General features: G+C 40.6%; 1 protein-coding gene across 29 annotated transcripts in view; it reads left to right on the top strand.

Moving 5' to 3' along the window:
* APBB2 (amyloid beta precursor protein binding family B member 2) overlaps positions 1-21,157 on the top strand; it is a 408,181-nt gene that overhangs the window by 202,873 nt on the left and 184,151 nt on the right. For all 29 annotated transcript variants that reach the window (XM_078003304.1, XM_078003321.1, XM_078003307.1 and 26 more), the window contains one exon: positions 923-1,738. In XM_078003304.1, coding sequence (XP_077859430.1) covers positions 923-1,738 — 816 coding nt within the window. The remainder of the gene's footprint in view (positions 1-922; positions 1,739-21,157) is intronic.

The following is a 21,157-nucleotide window of genomic DNA, read 5'->3' as shown; positions in this document are numbered from 1 at the left end:
TCTTGCTGATGAATTTTATTCCCTTCTAGTCTAAGAAACCTTTATTTCTTCCTAGCAAGAGACATAGAATAAATCAGTAACAGCGCAAACAATATTTGAGATAAATGCAATTGTCTGATAGTTTCCTAGGAGTTCTGCAGAGGCACGTGATGACTGCAAACAGCTGAGTCTGTATTTTAATTCAGTGGAATATATTCAAACTCCTCTGGGAGCTCTAACATGTTGTCTGTAGCCAAGGTTTCAATGCTACAGTAATAGTTTTGTGCGAGTTCTTCAGAAATTAAGCCATTTCTTCAAAATTTCTGTTTAGTACAAACAGTAAGCCCAGGTCAAAAATGTTCACCAAGACATTAGCAAACTCTAATGGAGGTTTGGGTTTCCAGGCATTCAGAACACAGTTTCTAAACATGATTGAGAAAAATTACCTTGGATGTATGGAGCATCATTGAACAATGACCTTTCGGGTTGACTAAGAATGCTGAAGCCCCAGAGGAATCTTGAGCAATTTTTTGTTGTTGTTGCCTGAAGGAACCGAAGAATAAAAATGTAGTGGGAATATTTGGAAAGGGGATGGTTTTTCAAGCTTGTAAAAAATGAAGACCAGCCACCAGAAGAAAATGCTTTTATGTGAATTCAAAGAGAAATGTTTTTTAATTTTAAGTAAAATTTAGGTCCTCAGACTTCTTAGCTTTTCTATAAATTGGCTTTTGGTTATCCACGTTAAGCCCTTTATTTGCTCCTATTTAATATAGGAACAAATGGTGAAATAAAGAGGAAAATGGGTCCATTCTATGAGAATGTATGTGCAGTGGAAGCATTTCTTCTTTTCGTTTTCTGTATAAAAATATTTACTCGCACTGTATAATATACTAAGTAGTTTAATCACGGCAAGTGTCTAATGACCTTTTTTTTTTTTTTCCAGCTGACTCAGGTGTGGACACCTTGGCAGTGTTTATGGCCAGCAGCGGAACTACAGACGTCACAAATCGGAACAGCCCAGCCACACCACCAAACACCCTTAACCTCCGTTCCTCCCACAATGAACTATTGAACGCTGAAATAAAACACACAGAAACCAAGAACAGCACACCTCCCAAATGCAGGAAAAAATATGCACTAACTAACATCCAGGCGGCCATGGGCCTCTCAGATCCAGCTGCACAGCCCCTGCTGGGAAATGGCTCTGCCAACATCAAGCTGGTGAAAAATGGGGAGAACCAGCTCCGGAAGGCTGCAGAACAAGGGCAGCAGGACCCCAACAAAAACCTGAGCCCCACTGCAGTCATCAACATAACTTCTGAGAAGTTAGAGGGTAAAGAGCCCCACCCACAGGATTCCTCGGGCTGTGAGATTTTACCCTCCCAGCCCAGGAGAACTAAGAGCTTCCTAAATTACTATGCAGATCTGGAAACCTCAGCCAGAGAACTAGAGCAGAACCAAGGCAACCGCCATGGGATTGCGGAAGAGAAATCCCAGCCAGGCCAGGGCCAGGCCTCCACCATCATTGGGAATGGTGATTTGCTGCTGCAGAAACCAAGCAAACCCCAGTCCAGCCCTGAAGACGGCCAAGTAGCCACGGTGTCATCCAGCCCAGAGACCAAGAAGGATCATCCGAAAACAGGGGCCAAAACCGACTGTGCACTGCACCGGATCCAGAACCTGGCACCAAGCGATGAGGAGTCCAGCTGGACAACATTGTCCCAAGACAGTGCCTCACCCAGCTCCCCGGATGAAACAGGTACCCCTGGGGAAGGCATAGCCTCAGCTGGCACTTTCTTTTGGTCTTTTCAACTATTGGTGGAGTAAATCTCTAGACTGACCAAAAATGTCCATTTATATGCAGAGAGGAACGTAAGCCTCTTGCGGTAAAATTGGGCAATTTATTTACAAAATATTATTTCATTCCTCAACCATATCTTAGGTTAGTTTCATTTTGGATCGTACATAAAGCTGTTTGTTCTGGGAAGCATTTTTGTAAAATAAACAGGTCCTTGGTGTTAAGTACAGTAAAATATCATCTGTTTAGAAATTACACTTCCAGTGCATAGGTAGACCATTTCTCTATGCTATCTAGAAATACTGGGTTTTGGTAAGCAAGATAATAAACAAAGTTGTGGGGGGAAGGATATAACCCAATTAAGAGAACTATTTTAAAGTCCTTGAAAGAACTCACTTATGGTGAAGCTCATAAAAAGTTAAAACATTAGCCATCTGTTCATTAAAGGCATTTCTCTTTTTGACATTTACTGAGGAGTATTTTACTAGCCTTAAGTAATATTTAAAAGTGGGAAAATAGTATTTCTTGAAAAATATATTCAGAAGTTTAGGCTTTTAACTAGTCTAATTGAGACCAGTCTTTCTGGACTTTTGTATATATTTGTAATATTTTGGATTTCTTGGAGGTGTTAAAATGGTGACAGCTACTTTATATATCATTTTCTCATAGCTCCCACTATACTGATCGTAAGATTGAAAAATTTGGAGAACTTTATTGTATCTGAATTCAGCGTAAACAAGCACTCAGAAAGGCTAATTTTTTAAAAAGTAGTCCAGCAGTTCCCCTAGTGGGTCCCAGGGCTGTATTAATATAGATATAACAAAGAAAACAGAACCACCACGAAAGGAAATCACATTTTTACAACCTATAAGGTAGATAAATTACAAGGACTAAAGATAAGGAAAAGAGGAGTTAAGACATTAACTTGTTTAAGAAGAAAAAAAAAGTAGCGTTTTTGAAGTGCCCTTTAAAATCCCAGTACTTTCAGTGATGCATACTGTTGTGGGATATGGCAGTAGGGAGGTTGAGATGAGGCCATTTCATCTCATAACTGTCTGGCCCTGCACATTACTGGAATCATAATTATGTTCAGTAATGTCCCTGAGTTCACAGCTCTCTATACTTTTTACCCATTTCGAGAATTCGTATTCAGCAGCTGATGGACGTTGTCACCTGCTAGAGTTTGAATCCATTAATACATGAAAGACTGATTGCACATCTTCCAGCCAAGCTCTACCTCCTGTGTTCATCGTTTACTGACACCTTGCTGTCTCCCTCTGGTCATGGCACCCTTTCTGCTGCTCTTCCTGGCATAGCCGGTTCTGTTGTAGTTAAATTTTAAACTAACCTAAAGTTTTGTTCAGGCACGGTGGCTCATGCCTGTAATCCCAGCACTTTGGGAGGCTGAGGCAGGAGGATCACTTGAGCCCACAAGTTCAAGACCAGCAAGACCCCATCTCTCACCCTCCAAAAAAAGTAGTTGAGCATGGTGGACAGTGGCATGTGCCTGTAGTTCCAACTACTTAGGAGACTGAGGCAGGAGGATCACTTGACACCAGGAGTTCAAGGCTGCAGTGAACCATGATTATGCCATTGCACTCTAGCCTGGGTGATAGAGCGAGACTCTGTCTCAAAAAACATAAATATATTTTTAAGTGAATAATTAAGCTGTCTCTGCCCTTCACCCTAGCCCCCTTTCCCAGTGATGACCATTAGCTTATATTTTTATTTCCTCTCAGAAAATATTTGAGTCATATATCCGCATATTAATAATAAATTTTAAGGCCGGTGTGATGGCTCGCGCCTGTAATCCCAGCACTTTGGAAGGCCAAGGGGGAGAGATGGCCTGAGCTCAGGAGTTTGAGACCAGCCTGGGAAACATGGTGAAACCCCTTCTCTACTAAGACATAAAAAATTAGCCAGGCATGGTGGCGGGTGCCTGTAGTCCCAGCTACTCTGGAGGCTGAGGCACGAGAATTGCTTGAACACAGGAGGCGAAAGTTGAAGTGAGCCAAGATCCCGCCACTGCACTCTAGCCTGGGTGACAGGCGAGACTCCATCTCAAAAAAATAAAAATTAGGCCAGGTGCAGTGGATCACCAGGTCAGGAGTTCAAGACCACCCTGACCAATATGGTGAAACCCTGTCTCTACTAAAAATACAAAAATTAAGTGGATGTGGTGGTGCGTGCCTGTAGTCTCAGGAGGCTGAGGCAGGAGAATTGCTTGACCCCGGGAAGTGGAGGTTACAGTGAACTGAGATGCGCCACTGCACTCCAGCCTGGGTAACAGAGCAAGACTCTGTCTCAAAAAAAAAAAAACTAAAAAATAAAATAAATTAAAATTAAAAAAATAATAAATTTTAAAATTTAGCCAAATTTTGTGATGATGTTTTTAGAATCTCTATGTTTTAGAGATAATATACTAATATAAAATACTAATCTATGTCATAGTATGACATATATAATACAGTATAACCCATACTGATAGAAACAATATTGTGTATGGGATTTTCTCCAAAATAATTGGGATTAGAAGGATAAAAAAAGAAACAAAATTGCCCATAAGCTGCTGATTGTTAAAGCTGCATTATGGGTATGTGCAGATTCATTAGATCTCTAATTTTGTATGTTTAAAATTTGCCACAATAGTTAAAACCAGGAAAAAGTTATTCTAATTAGATTGTTTTATGAATGCTTTGCTTTTTTTCAGGTAAGAACATATTTTGTAGATCCATCCATTTTTCTACTTAAGTCTTTTTAAGTATTATGTATGCTATTCCACTATATACAAGTTCCATGATTTATTTAGCAAGTTCCCTGCTGATGAGTATTTAGGTATTTTTCTGTCCACAGCCCCTTGGCTTACTGAGTGCTGGTGTGGGTAAGGGCCTGTGGAGAGGGCACAGTTGAAGTATGCACTCCACTCTACCTACTGGGACTCTTGAAATGCTCCTGTAACTCCCTCTTTCCAGGAAGACTTTCAGGGGTCCCTCTGCTGTGACACTTACTACTCATTTGCTCAGTGTCCTGACATTACTTGCTGTTGGGTTTCCACAGAACATCTTACAGTGCTTGGTCTGTGATGTGAACTGGATTAGTTTTTTGACATGTTAAGAAGATATGCTCAGTTTTCTCTCGAAAGTTGGTTTTGACAGGATGATGGTGGCCCTTGATAAGTTGCTAAGGATAGATGTTTCAAATCAAATATGCTCAAAAGAATGTATTAGCTGTGAATGAAAAGCAATGAGATTGTGTTTTTAAAAAATATACTAGAAGCCAAACCTGTGCCAGCCTTGAAAATGTTCACTTTGGGATCTCTGCGTCTACTTCAGCATGTTACAGTGTCTCAATATTAATCGTCATAATTTTGGGAGTCCTCTTTTGGAATTGCCTCAGAGTCTGCTGTGGATCCCCATGAAATGAAATCTCTTTGCTTATAATCACACTTCAGGTTTCAGGTAATATGTAGATTAGTGAATGAAATAAAATAAGCAGTTTTTGTTTCACTTGTAATGATAAAGTTAGTGTTTATTATGTATTTTTTATATAGTATGTATATGTGTATGTGTATATGTATAAAATTAACACAAATACTAACAGTTGAAAGAAAAGAGAAAACGAGAGCAAATATTTTGTGACGTCTTAGTATGCCATGCCATAGTACATATATAAAAAGTGTATATTTGCCTGTTGACTTGCTGTGTGTTAAGTACATACTCATCACAGTGGTGTGTGTTTTATGACTAAATCATGATGCAGTTATCTTTGGATCATAGACTGCACTTTGGGGAGCCTAGAAAAATAGACTCATTTCTTCCTCGGGGGCATCCTTTCCAAGTTAGAATGCTATTTATACAATAAAATGCAATGGCTACCCCAGAGACTGACTACATTCTATTTTCCTTTACTACTGAATCGCCCCCTCCAGCTGTTTAGTAACTTCTTTTTGTACAATCAGTCATGTATACAATATGTGGCTGCCCTTTTCCTCCTCTGTAGTCTGTCCTTTAAGAAAACAAGAGGCTGTTTGAAAAAGGAAAAGCATCTGTGAAATGACTATTTTCATAGGAGTTAAGAAAAGTTAAAGAGTGCCTTGGCCCTGATTCTAAAAGAAAGGGTTGTATCTTGCTACTGCAGAGTGAGAACTTGGAATCTAGTTAGAGTTTTTTTCAGAGATGCAGTTCCCTCAGTGGCCCCAGGTAAGCATGATGGCTCAGATAAATAAATACCTGTTGGTCATACTGTATACAGTCTCTCTGTTCATCACTTGGTGTTTCATGTTTGCTCTATGAAAACATTGAAAAGATGCATCATTTTGAAACTTCCTGGCTACAGGTTTCGGTGGTACCAACATGTAATTTTATGTTTAGTTTGGGGTTTAACAAAATTGAAGACACAGAGTATGAAACTAGATGGATCTTGTGTAGTAACTGTTTCAAATTAGATTCATTGCTAAAGTGTACAAAAGCAGAATTATATGCAGAGAAAACCAAGTCCAGATGGTGTGGCAATGGGCCTCATGATCCATTAACTTGTCATTAAGAGCATAGGCTTTAGAGTGAGCTTCCTGAGTTCAAATCCCAGCTCTGCTACATCTAGGCAGTTCTCATAGCCTCTCGTCTATAAAACGCAGATAATAAGAGTGTTTTGGCATAGACCTGCTGTGAAGTTTAAGTGAGAGCATCTTAGGCCGGGCGCGGTGCCTCATGCCTGTAATCCCAGCACTTTGGGAGGCTGAGGTGGGCGGATCACAGGGTCAGGAGATCGAGACCATCCTGGCTAACACGGTGAAACCCCATCTCTACTAAAAATACAAAAAACTAGCAGGGCGAGGTGGCGGGCGCCTGTAGTCCCAGCTACTCGGGAGGCTGAGGCAGGAGAATGGTGTGAACCTGGGAGGCAGAGCTTGCAGTGAGCCGAGATCATGCCACTGCACTTCAGCCTGGGCCACAGAGCAAGACTTTCTCTCAAAAAAAAAAAAAAAAAAGCATCTTCAAAGAGCTTTTAGAGCAGTATCTGGCATATAGCAAGCACTTAATGAATATTGGTGATTATTATATTAGAGATCATCAGTATCGGTACAGTGGTGGGATATAAACGTTTGCTTTTCTCTTAATTATGAATAACCTATATTTTGGACTCTGAGTTAAGACTTTCTGGACCTTAAGAGCAAGGGTTGGTTCATCGTCATCTTTGTATTTTCAATGCCTGGAATATGGCAAGTGAGCTTAATAAATAAATAATGACTAATTGAGTGAAAATGGGAGCCATCTACATATCACAAAATGAACTTGATGTGTTGAATAAGACACTTGATGTTATATCTTAATCAATGCCTGGTTTTGGTGTTGGCTACATATAATGATCTGTTGGTGAAGCTGAATAACCCGAGTTACTGGGGAAGGCACACAGAGATTCTGTGGGTTTACCATGTGCCAGATCCTGTTGGTGGTACTTTCTCACTCTCAGGTGGCCATGCTGAGACTTGAACCTCGGTCTTCCGACCCAGCATCCAGTGTTTTACCACAGAGGCTAAATATATCAGATTTAGTCTGGTTCAACTGGAGGCACATAGTAGTATCTTGAGAATCCAGAAAGTAGAAAATTATATTTTAGGGGATCTTTCCATTCCTCTATGCAATTGAGGTTTAGATCAAATGCCACCTCCACTGTGAAACCTTTCTAGACCCTCTGAACTGTATAAAGTCCTTTCTCTGTATTCTCAAAGAAATGTTTCTAAGTTTCTGCTCTCATGTTTATCTTAGTGGCTTTCTACATCACTCATAAGTTTCCATTTAGACTTAGAGCTCTATGAAAGCAGCAGCCAGATCTTCATTATGTGTGTATGTGAACTTCTTCACATGGTATGTGGCACATAGTAGAAGGCTCCATAAAGTTACTCATTTGCTGGTTGGATGGATAGATTTGTGATCATTAATGCATGCTGTCTGATGTTTGCTACATCAGTATACCTGTAGAAATAGAAAAAGTAAGAACAATTTGTATAAAATAATTGTTTAGAAGACTTGGATAGGGTGATTCTTATTTATATTCTAGGCTCCTGGGAAGGATGAAGAATTGGGGCCAGTAATTCAGTCTACCACAAACATTCTTTTATTTGAGTCTGTAAGTCTATATGTTAGAAGGGTCAGTGCCAAGGAAAAGGGCCATTTTGGTTTCAGTTGACTTCACACTTTGCCTTGAATTGAGATTGATCCATAGTTGTCATAGATTGTTTTCCGTTGTTATAACGAAATACCTGAGACTGGATAATTTATAACGAAGAGAAATATATTTAGGTCACAGTTCTGGAGGCAGGGAAGTCTAAGAGCATGACACCAGCATCTGGTGAGTGCATTTGCTGCAGAATAACATGGCGAGGATATCACATGACCAGAGAGAAAGAGAATACATGTCAGCTTAGGTCTCTCTTCCTCTTCTCATAAAGATACCTCTTACCATGGGAGCCCTGCACTGATGACCTTACCTAATCCCAGTTACCTCCCAAAGGTCCCACTTCCAATCATCATATGAATTTGGGGATTAAGTTTCCAACATTACATGAAATATGGGGGACACATTTAGACCATAGCAGTGTTGCTTTAGAGTTTGAATCCTTTGATGACTTCAATTGATTGGTTTCCAGTTTTGAGGCAAAGTGGAACTCTTTTGCATAGTTGATGACAGTGAGAGCCACAAACCTAATTATGTCAACAGAACTGGCAGCACCTCTTATTTCTGGCTTTAGCTAGCTTAAGAGTGTTAAAGCTTTGGATAAGTCTGTATTTCTCACACTTTTAGAAACCTCTTCTAACTGTTCATTTTATCTCAGATGGCTTTTGGTAATTTTAACTATAAATATTTTTGCCCCTTTTTTCTTACAAATCCTAGGCCCATGGCTGGGTGCAGTGGCTCACACCTGTAATCCCAGCACTTTGGGAGGCTGAGGAGGTTGGATCACTTGAGGTCAGGAGTTTGAGACCACCCTGGCCAACATGGCAAAACCCTCTTTCTACTAAAAATACAGAACATTTAGCCGTCTGTGGTGACACGTACCTGTAATCCCCGCTACTCGGGAAGCCGAGGCAAGAGAATCGCTTGAACCCAGGAGGTGGAGGTTGCAGTGAGCCGAGATCACACTGTTGCACTGCAGCCTGTACAACAGAGCGAGACTCCATCTCAAAAAAAAAAAAAAAGAAAGAAAAAATTCCTAAGCCCAGTCTTCAGCTGGTTTGCCGTGCTGAATTAATTTTAATCTTTTAAGGACCTTGAGTGACTCACTAGCTTTCCTGTTATGTCTTCTCAGTAGAGAGTTCCATGATGCGACAGGAAGAATTCAAGAAGGCAGATGTGAGATGTTTCCAAAATAGTTTAGGCATACTGTGTTCTGGGGTAGATGGTGTGTTTTCCAAGTGAGATTTTAGCACTTTAGGGGTAAAATGCATAAAAATATTTTTTATTTTACCCCATGAACTTAAGAAAGAAAAGATTTTGTTCAGTTTTGTGTTTTTGGAAAGTTCTATGCAGAAATATATGTTCCAGTGAATAAAGTAGTTTTGGGTTGCCTTCCATTATAAAGTATCATATGAGGTACTTCAGGGGATGGAAAGGTGAGTACAATGAGATGAGTGGCAGCCAGAGTCTAACAATGGTTAATGAGCACAAGACAGCAGATATATTCAAGGTGGAACCAGGGGAGGCCTGTGAGAGGCTTGAGTGCTATGAAAAGGAAGAAACGTCAGTCAGTTGGGATGTGGATGTTCGGACACTTGAAGTTATTTGTGCTGGAGATTGAATAGACTTTCAGTGATGGAGATCTGGGGAGAGCATTGTCCCTCAGAGCTGTTGAAAAGTAAAGAATCTTTTTCTTTTTTAAAAATTAACCACTAAAGAAGTTTATGATTGTTTTTTCTCTCTTATCTCTACTGATATTTTGAAAATACCAGTTTTAGTTCTTAGTTTGGCAAGTTGTTTAGCTTCTGGGGAGAGGGTCTAGTGGACAGTGGCAGCTTAGGGAGCACCTGGATGTATGCCTCTAGGAGTCCTGTGTGAAGCCTCCCAGAAGTGCCAGGTGATGCTCTCACACCTTGGAGGAAGGCATGCAGCCACCAAGATTGTGAGGGAGTGGCTCAGTGGGATCAGAGACAAAAACACTACTGGACACTTTCAGAAATTTTCTGGTCAAATTTCATCATGAGGTATTTGCCCAGATTAGTTTTCATTACCAAAAACAAAAACAAGCAAACAAAAAAAAACCCTTAAGTTGGCTGGACATGGTGGCTCATGCCTGTAATCCCAGCACTTTGGGAGACAGAGGCAGGCAGATTGTGAGATCAAAAGATTGAGACCATCCTGGCCAACATGGTGAAACCCTGTCTCTACTAAAAATACAAAAATTAGCTGGGCGTGGTGGCATGTGCCTGTAATCCCAGCTACTCAGGAGGCTGAGGCAGGAGAATCACTTGAACCCAGGAGATGGAGGTTGCAGTGAGCTGAGATCACCCCACTGCACTCCAGCCTGGGTGACAGAGTGAGACTCCATGTCAAAAAAAAAAACAAAAAAACCAAAAAACCCTTAAGGTAATAAAAGAGGCTACAGAAATATTCAGATAGCAAACTTGAACAGCTCTACATCCGTGGAGAATTGAAATGCATCTGTAACTTTACCATGATTTTTCACTGACTAGTATTGTTCATATAAGTTAACAGTGGTTCAAGAATTTGTTCATCATGACTTTGTTGATGTTCATTAGTTTGTTTATTCATTCTTTCATTTGTTACTTCATATATAACTTCATATATTTGTACACATGCCATTTTTTTTTTTTTTTTTTTTTTGGAGACAAGAGTCTCACTCTCTCACCCAGGCTGGAGTGCAGTGGCATGATCGCAGCTCATAGCAAGCTCTACCTCCTGGGTTCACGTCATTCTCCTGCCTCAGCCTCCCGAGTAGCTGGGACTACAGGCGCCCACCACATCCGGCTAATTTTTTTGTATTTTTAGTAGAGATAGAGTTTCACCGTGTTAGCCAGGATGGTCTCGATCTCCTGACCTTGTGATCCACCCGCCTCAGGCTTCCAAAGTGCTGGGATTACAGGCGTGAACCATCACGCCCAGCCACATGCCAGTCATTTTTAAGTCAACTCTGTGTGCTGTGCTAGGTGCCTGAGACATAGAAGTAGATTAAAACCAGTCTGTGATGTCCCATAGCTCACATAAAGTTTCCTGTCTCTATGTATGAAGCCCTTACCATATGCAGAGTGCCTGACAAAATGTGTCTTTGTGCTCTTTGCTCCATTTTGCACATCATACCTCAGCAAGTAAGAAAAGATAAAGCCCACTCCAAACCCTGGATAGCCTAAGCAAAGAAGAGGAGGAGATGTTTAAATGGTTTGTTGATTTCTTATGGCTGGTGTAACAAATTATCACACACTTGGTGGCTTAAAACAATAGAAATTTGTGGCCCGGCGCAGTGGCTCACACCTGTAATCCCAGCACTTTGGGAGGCTGAGGCGGGTGGATCATTTGAGGTCAGGAGTTCTAGACCAGTCTGGCCAACATGATGAAACCCTGTCTCTACTGAAAATAATAATAATAATAATAATTAATAATAATAATAATAAAACAACAATAGAAATTTGTTCACCTGTCGTTCTGGAGGCCAGAAATCCAAAATTAGTCTGGGCATGGTGGCTTACACCTGTAATTCCAGCCCTTTGGGAGGCCGAGGTGGGCGGATCACCTGAGGTCAGGAGTTCGGGACCAGCCTGGCCAACATGGTGAAACCCTGTCTCTACTAAAAATAAAAAATGAGCTGGGTGTGTTGGCAAGTGCCTGTAATTCCACCTACTCAGGAGGCTGAGACAGGAGAATTGCTTGACCCCAGGAGGCGGAGGCTGCAGTGAGCTGGGATCATGCCACTGCACTCAGCCTGAGCAACAGAGCAAGACTCTGTCTCAAAAGAAAAGTCCAAAATCAAAGTGTCATCACGGTCTCGTTCCCTCTGAAGGCTTTAGGGTAGAATCCTTCCTTGCCTCTTCCGAACTTCCGGTGGCTCCCAGAAATGTGTGACATTCCTTGGCTTGTAGCTGTACCTCTGTTTTCACATTGTCTTCTTCTAGGGACACAAGTCATTGGATTTGAGACCTACCCTAACCTAGTATGACCTCACCTCAATTTAATTAATTATATCTATAAAGACTCGATTTCCCAATAAGTTGATGCATGCTGAGGTTCTGGGTAGACTTGAATTTTGGTAGGTATATGGTTCAACCCAGTACAGACATCTTACAGATAATTCCTTAATAGATGCAACATGGAAGAGATGTGAAAGAATGTTTGCAAGAATTATATTCAAAATTTTCAAGAAGGAAAGCTCATAGTTGCAGGTCTTGTGAGACTTTAAGTGAGTGGAATATACTGTAAGGGACTTCTAGATAGTTTGGGGTTACCTTTGTTCAAAGTCTTCATTGTAAAGATGAGGAAATTTTGGTGTGGACTGGTGAACCTGAAACTATAACCTCAACTGAGATTGGGAGTAAGTGTGGAAACGGTAGAAAAACATGATAAAAACATGATAAAAATAAAAGATAAAAAGATAAAAACATGATAAAGACATGGCAAAGCTTTATGTTTAGCAGTACAGCTCAGTTCTGGAGGGTGGCATAGTTCAGGGGTGCTGACATATGGAAGGCTTTATTCCTTTGATCAAAGCTTAAAAACAGACAAGACTATCAATAATAGACATGTTTTTCTTATGTTAGTTCAAGAGACATTTATTTTTTAGCAAACATACAGAATTTTCTTAAGGAGCTATGCAGAATATAAAATAAAAGGATATGACTCTGATTTTAGGTCACTGCAAAGGCAATATGATGCCATAAAGCATCAGAGATCACAAACAGCAGCATTGAAGAACGCACAAACTCACGGGCAGATTTTGTTCCATAGACAGTGTTATAGAAAATGTTTAATTAGATGCCAGTGCTTAGAAATTGAGATATTTTACATAAAAATAGAGGACCACTCATTCCTCTTGTAAATTCAGAAATCTCACAATGCTGAGCTCAAATACCAAAGAGACAACAGTCAGCAGCAGGGACCTTTTAGATGGGTCCTGTCCTCTCCAGCTCAAGGCATTGAGCTTGCGACCGCTTGCTCTCGCCATCAGTGGACTTAGCCATTGTGTATACATGGAACTGTTACGGTAGAAGAACCAGGCTAATGTTGATCTTGCCTGTTACAGCTGCATACAAGTGTGATGCCATAGTAGCGACATCCTTGGATCTACAGTCTCCTTTTAATCATAGTCATCCTAGTCTCGGTCCCATGCCTTCTGGTAGAATCATAAAGTGTGACATGAACTGTTAAGTAAAACATGCTTGAAATTTCTAAAGACATCTCTAGATGACTTCTCAGAGTCTTCCATCTGTTAATCTGGTTAAGAAGAGGGAAAACATTAGCTTTTCAAAACCTAGGATGTGGGTGGTTCATAAATTTTGTGCTTAAGTCTGACTCAGTTAATATGCCCAGTTTGCTTTCATAAATGTAGGGGTAGTTACCAGTTACCCTTGTAATTTATGTTTTGTGTTTCCTTATTAGAACCCTTGGGTACAAAACAGTGAAATAAAAGCTTCATGTTCAAACAGATTTGACTGGAAAAATCAAATCATTTTGACTATTAGAAAACCATATATGGTTAGCATTCCATGTGGAATGGTCAGAAAGTGAGAGAATGAGATGACCCCAGCCATTGGTTGGTACCTAAGAGGTGAGCTGATGCTTATTGTGTGTAAGCTTTAGTCTTTTTTATTATTATTATTGAGACGAAGTCTCGCTCTTTTGCAGAGGCTGGAATGCAGTGGTACAATCTCGGCTCACTGCAAGCTCCACCTCCCGGGTTCAAGCGATTCTCCTGCCTCAGCCTCCTGAGTAGCTGGAATTACAGGCACACACCACCATGCCCAGCTAATTTCAGTATTTTTAGTAGAGGCAGGGTTTCACCAGGTTGGCCAGGCTGGTCTTGAACTCCTGACCGTAGGTGATCCGCCTGCCTTGGCCTCTCAAAGTGCTGGGATTACAGGTGTGAGCCACTGCGCCCGGCCTGTCTTTTTCTTTAACTTTTCATAGATTTACTCTTGAATATGATTGAATTTGATCCTCAGAAAAATTCATCCTTAGTATAATTAGACGTTGTTAGTTGATATTTTTCTCCCTGCATGTTACTTGAAGAATTCTTCATATGGAACTACACTGAATTGGTATATCCGGGATATCATAAAGGTAGATCTTTATCCTATAAATGTCTTGTTGGAGAAGCTGATTTTGTGTTGTTTATTACCAGAACACATTTTCTCATATATATAGCAGTGTATGTGATGGTTAAGGTATACAAGATGGCTGGCCCATGAAAGTCTGTTGAATCTCTAATAGACATGAAGAGTATTATTAATAGAACCCTTCCCCAAAATGTTGTAGGGGAAAATGTCTCAGTTCCATGTAGAATTGTCAGAAAGTGAGAGTGCAGATAACTGTAACTCCATAAAGGGGCTGATGGGAAGTATACCAAAGAAGTTCAAGAATGGATGGAGGCCTCTAGGGATACTTCTCAGTAATGGACCAGCTCTGCAGTTCCTGCTTTGCTTTACATTGGGGGACCTTTGACCAACGTTTCCATTCACCCCTTGCTCACTGTGGACAAAGAAGCTATTCCACGGCCTGTGCTCTTCTCTTCTTTCTCCAGAACAAGCCTCAGCCTCTTCCAGGATTTCAGAGTGGCTTTCATCTTTTAGTTCATGTCCTGTCTCTCTCTCTGTCTCCTTTTTTTTTTTCCTTTGTGTGCTTGGAACAAGGGCCCCAAGTTAGAGAATGGACTCCATGTAAAACACATCAGAGAGAAGCCCTTTCATCTCAGGCTCGTTACATCTTTAATGGAGGATTATTGGATTAGTAATAATCTAGAATGTGATAGGTTAACTTTAATCCATTCACAGAGTTCCTTGCAGTCCATGAATGTCTCTTATGTGCTAGGAACTGAGCTTCATGCTCTGGATGATTTCAAGATTGAGGGACAATATTTCCATCAGGGAATTCGTGGGCTCCTTCTTCAAGATTCAACTCTTAGGACATTTACCACTTTCTGTGGTTTAGGGTCAGACATCCTGCTTGTTCTAGCTTCATCACTTTCTTAACCTCTGAGCTCCAGGTTTCTTAATCTCTAAAATGAGAATAGTAATAGTAGTAATCTGCTTTACAAGATTGTTACATATAGTCCTTGGTACAACAGCTGGACCACAGAAAGCATTTTTTGAAATATTAGCTGTTATTAGAATTACTGCCTTATTTCTGCTAGGAGATGGAAAGTTTCCCAGGATCTAGGCCAGTTTGCCTTTGCTCTTTTTTTAATATTTATTTATTTAGAGACAGGGTCTCACTCTGTTGCCCAGGCTGGTGTGCAGTGACGTAATCAGGGTTCACTGCAGCCTCAGCCTCTCTGGACTCAGGTGATCCCCCTACCTCAGCCTTCTGAGTAACTATGACTACAGGTGCACACCGTCACACCTGGCTAATTTATACACACACACACACACACACATACACATATATATACATACACACACACACACACATAAATTTTCTTTTGTAGATGTGGGGTTTTACCATGTTGTCCAGGCTGGTCTGTACCTCCTGGGCTCAACGGACTCCCAAAGTGCTAGGATTACAGATGTGAACCACTGTGTTCCCTGCCTTTTTTTTTGTTAAGCCCCAGAAATAAGTTCATACAATAGGTATTTATGTTTGAATGATTAGTACAACAATTAAACTATTATTTATACTAGTGGTACAACAAATTCAAAGTAATAGCTTACCTCCAAGAAGTTCACAATAGTTAGGGAGATGCGTAAATCCTTTGCTTCTCAAACTGTGCAGGAGTATGCCCTAGGGATCTTACTGAAATGCAGACACTGATTCAGTAGGTCTGGGCTGGGACCTGAGAGTCTGCATTTTAAAAAATCTAATCTTCAGTTGTAGAAATTTGCATTTTTAATAAACTCTCAGGTGATATTGATATCCCTGGTGCTTAGACACTTGAGTGGTGAAACTGAACTGTAAGCTGCAGAAAGAAGGAATCCAGTCTTTGTTCCTTGCCATATCCTTAATGCCTAGAATAAACAGTGCCCAGGACATTCTTTTTATTTTTACTGATTTACTTTTGAGACAGGGTGTCTGTCACTCTTTGCCCAGGCTAGAGTCCAGTGGTGCAGTCACAGCTCACTGCAGCCTCAACCTACTGGGCTCAAAGGTCCTCCCACTTCAGTTTCCTGAGTAGCTGGGACCACAGGTACATACTACCACACCTGGCTGTTCTTTAATTTTTGATTTGTAGAGATGGGGCCTCCCTATATTGCCCAGGCTGGTTTCGAACTCCTGAGCTCAAGCAGTCCTCCTGCCTCAGCCTCCCAGAATGCTGAGATACAAGTGTGATACAGAGTAGTGGGATACTATATCTCAGGATATGTGGCGCCTGAGACATTCCTGTGTTCACTAAATATTGTGGAATAAATATAATTACCTCAAAATATAGTAGTCCTCCTTGTTCACAGTTTCACTTTCTGTGGCTTCAGTTACCTGCAGTACACCGAGGTTGGAAAAAATTCCATGGAAAATTCTAGAAATAAACAGTGTGTAAGTTTTAAGCTGCATACCATTCTCAGTAGCACAATAAAATCTTGTGCCATCCTGCTTCATCCAACCCAGGACGTGAATCATTGCTTTGTCCCATATACCTGTGCTGCCTGTGAAACCCACCTGTGAGCTGCTTAGTAGCTGTCTGTCTCTGTTTCCAGATCAGTTGTTGTAGCATTGCAGTGCTTGTGCTCAAGTCACCCTTATTTTACTTAATAATGGCCCAAAGCACAAGAGGAGTGATGCTGGCAATTCAGGTATGCCAAAGAAAAGCCGTAAAGTGATGTTGTTTTATATATTTGAAAATCTCTTTAATGTACGGCTTCATCAAAGGCAGCTGGATTCTCTTATCTGCTTTTATCCTTAGAGTATCTCAGTAAATTGTTTTGGTTGAAGTAGGTGAAGAAAACCCTACTGGCCTAATACAGATACATAGGTAAAAAAGGGACAGCTATTTTAATAGTTGTTCAGGCAATTGTGGATATTCTTTTTTGATGTTACACCAAAATTCCATAATTTGTAATTTCTTAAAGGTTAGTTTCAGTATGGAATGTGAAATGATAATAATAAGCTTTTTTGCATTCTTATATTAAAATCTATTGGTATGTTGTACATTTTGAGTGGATATTTATCTATACATAATTTTATAACATCATGCATTGGTTATTTGGAACATACTGGTTCAGTGAGTTATGAAGATCTTCCAAATGTTGAAACATTTCATTATGCAATATGAAAATATTACATTTGTGAATCTTACCATCTCATTAGAAAAGTCTTCCATTATTGGGAAGCTGTCAAGCTCACTGTGATAGATACAAGTTTTCCAAAATTCTGATTTTTGCTTAAAAGCTTGCATTTGATCATTGCCAACAAATAGCGTCAGTTGTTTTCCTTGAAGTGACAGGTCCACCTGGTTTATTTTTGTGAAAATGTCTACCCAATACCCAAATTTGAATAATCATAGTTTGTCGGTCAGTTGTTCTTTCACATAAACAAGGTATTGTATGGAGAAGCAGTTAGTTCAGCTTGCAACTCAATCACATGTGCTTTTCCTTGAAATGACAGTCCTACCTCAGTATGCCATGGAAGCACTTTATGTGTACCTTCATTAAAAACATGTACTTTGGGGTTGAGACTTAATAAAATTAATAATTTTTACTGCTTCAAGGACATCATTACATTGGGGAACACAATAACTGCTAATATAGCTTCTGCTACTGTCTTATTTCATGCTGAGATGCCAGCAATGTTACTTATTTTTTGTGCCCCATCACTTAAATGTCAACATAGTGAAAAGGTTGTAAATAACATCTGAGTGTTATGAAAACAGCTTCAATCTCTGAGACTCCTCGAAGTTCCCTTTGGGAACTTCTGCTCTAGGTATGAGGATCAGTGCTCTCAGCAATTTGGTTGGAAAAAAGAGTCTTTGAAGAATAATAGCTGTGAGAGAGAAAGTCAAATAGGTAGGTGGAGGCCAGAGAAAGTGCTAGTGTACTTAACTGACCTTGCTTTTGTTCATGAAACATGACTGATGCTTATGAGAAAAGGAATAACCTTTGTAAGGTGGAGTTTGAAGAAACTATATCTGATATTGGTGGCTAGATTATGTTTGTGGGGTAAAGTGTTAATGTTACTGAAACACCAGAGGTTTGCTCTAGGACCTGCTGCTTGCTGCACAGAAAGCCATTCAAGTATTGCCAAGGAAGAAGGCTTTAGTCAGGTGCTGCAGCTGAGGAGATGGGAAATCAGTCTCAAATGCGTCTCCCAGACACACTAAAATTAGGGGTTTATATAGCAGGGAAGAAATGTAACCACATGTGGGAAAACAGGAATGAGGGAGGTGTAAGGAAGAGGAGCTGGTCAACGGAAGCAGGTCGTTGGATAGACAATCATGATAGGTGAGGGTGAGGGGTCTGGCATCTCATTGTCCAAATGCAGTGATCATGTGAGTTTCAGCTGCTTTATGCTATTTGGGAGGACTGATGGCTGGGTTCCTGAAAAAGGAACTCAGCTCAGACAAAAGTAACTTTTTCAAGTTTTAAGACTGGGAGGATCAATTTCTATGTTTATTCAAAGAAACCATAAATATCAGCACTGTGGGACAATTGGGTCAGTTTCAAAAGGAGGCAGGCAATTATGAGAGTTTTACACTAATCTGTTTAGATTATGAGGACTGGACAAGACTAGTAGTTTTAAAAATAGAGTGGAAGTAGAGGAAAGGATGAATCTCTAGAATTTAGTGATTGATTGGACGTGGGTGGAGAGGGAGTGAGTAGAATCAAAAATGTCAGATTTTCAGTTTGAAGACTAAGAAAATGTTGGTTTTCAGAAATAGTAGAGATGGGAGGAGGAACTAATTGTTAGAGAAAGATGATGTGTTTGATTTTAGATGTGTTAGTTGAGGTGATGTGGGAATAATAGCCAAGGACTGACATCCTGAAGATAGAGTTGTCGTTTTTAGGGAGAAGTCAGAGAGATTCAGACTTTGTCACCTGGACATCAAATTTCTGCACTCTGTCTAGGACTCATATATGTCCTTTGGTGTGTGTTGTTATTTTAACCAAGATTTAGAGGGGTGATCAGATGAGGTTGAGGTGGAAACATGGGTGACTTAAACAGATTGGGTATTATTAGAGAGCTGCCTTACAAAACGAACAAAAAACAAACAAACAAAAAACAGTGAGATACTTATAATGGTTTAACCAGTCTTCTTTTTTCCTCATCTTAAATATTAAACTCAATTTAGCCATAGTTCTAGAAAAATGGCTAGATATCTCATTCACTGATGAACTCTCAAATACAGTGATGACACATCCCGTTTCTCTTATTTCTACTTCTCTACAGTAAAGTGAAGGGGCCACATGTAGAAAGACAAGCATGCTTGAGCACTCACAAGTTGATGTTGAGAATCTCTGCCAAGTGAGACACTCAACAGATGTAACCTCAGTGAACAATCTGGCCAACAATCTAGCTAAGAGGCTCTAAAACCAGGCATTAAAAGCAGATCCATGGCGGGGCCCGGTACTCACATCTGTAATCCCAGTATGTTGGGAGGCTTAGGCAGGAGGATCTCGAGGCCAGGAGTTCAACACCAGCCTGGGCAACATAGTGAGTCTCTGTTTCTGTTTAAAAACGTGTTTAAGGGCTGATGCGGTGGCTCACGTACTTTGTAATCCCCAGTACTTTGGGAAGGTGAGGCGGGAGGATGACTTAAGTCCAGGATTTCAAGACCAGCCTGGGCAACATGGCAAGACCCTGTCTCTGTAAAATTAAAAAATTAGCCAGACATGGTGGCACATGCTGGTGCCAGCTACAGGCTGAGGTGAGAGGATTTAACTCAGGAAGTCGAGGCTGTAGTGAGCTGTGTTTGTGCCACTGCACCGCAGCCTGGGCAACAAAGTGAGACTCTGTTTGGAAAAAAAAAAAAAATTTTTTTTTTTTTTAACAGTCAGATGTGGCACATGCCTGTGGTCCCAGCTACTCAGGATGCTAAGGCGGGAAGATCGCTTGACCCTGGCATTTGAAACTATGATGGTGCCACTACACTCCAGCCTGAGCAACAGAGCAAGACTCTCTCAAAAAAAAGGTCCATTTTTGAGAGATGGACTTATTAATCAACTTTGCGAGAAGTACTAAAGCCAAAATAAAAAACACTGAATCCAAAATAAGAATCTATTAATTTGTTATGAGAATTACCACTCTCCTAGGTGTTAGATTTCTTGGTACTGCACGTTCAGTGCACATTCTCAATGCTAGTGTATTATTTTCCAAATAGAAATAATTACTCAACTACATAGGAAACCCAAGCATAAGCTTGGTTGCTTAGGGAACATGGTTTCAGCCAAAGGGGTGTTAGATGAATCAAAAGTTTAAATGGTCTCAGGCTGGGATAGTCTGAGGCGTGCTGTCCTTCTTTTCCTTGAGATAATGCTACTTGGGACGTAGAATCCTTGAAGTGCATTGCCTAAGAGTCCCTCTTCGGAGAAAAAGGAATGATTGCTTTTTTTTAAGGTACTTACATTTTTATCAATACAGTCTTTCTTAAGATACAGTAATATTTTCTTTCTTTATCGCTTCTCTTCTCTCTTTCTTTTTCCTTTCTTCCTTTCTTTCCTTTCTTTCTTTCTTTCTTTCTTTTTTTTTTTTTTTTTGACAGAGCCTCACTCTGTCACCCTTGGCTGGAGTGCAGGGGCAAGATCTTGACTCACTGCAACCTCTGCCTCCCAGGTTCAAGCGATTCTCCTCCCTCAGCTTCCCGAGTAGCTGGGACTATAGGCGTGTGCTGCCACGCCTGGCTAATGTTTTGTATTTTTGGTAGTGATGGGGTTTCACCGTGTTAGCCAGGATGGTGTCAATCTCCTGACCTCATGATCCCTCCCACCTCGCCCTCCCAAAGTGCTGGGATTACAGGCATGAGTCACTGCACCCAGCCCAAGATACAGTAATATTTTCTGTTGAGTGAAAGATAAATCATACTATGTTTGGGAGCCATCTTATCTCACTCTTACTCCATTTCTTGGTTTTGATCTGTTGGCTGATTCAACTATCATACTTTAACTTCAAGAGCAATCTTACTTTCCTCATTTATAAGTCTTGGAGGAAATCTCATTGCAACTGGTAAGTTTGGCCTGTGGTCTGCCTGCATCAGAACTCTTAGGTGTTTCTTTAAATGTAGATTCCTGGGCCCTACCT

The sequence above is a fragment of the Macaca mulatta genome, chromosome 5, assembly GCF_049350105.2.
Source record: "Macaca mulatta isolate MMU2019108-1 chromosome 5, T2T-MMU8v2.0, whole genome shotgun sequence".
Lineage (NCBI taxonomy): Eukaryota > Metazoa > Chordata > Mammalia > Primates > Cercopithecidae > Macaca > Macaca mulatta.
The sequence above is the reverse complement of the archived record's forward strand: the minus strand, read 5'-3'. Positions and strand labels throughout refer to the sequence as shown.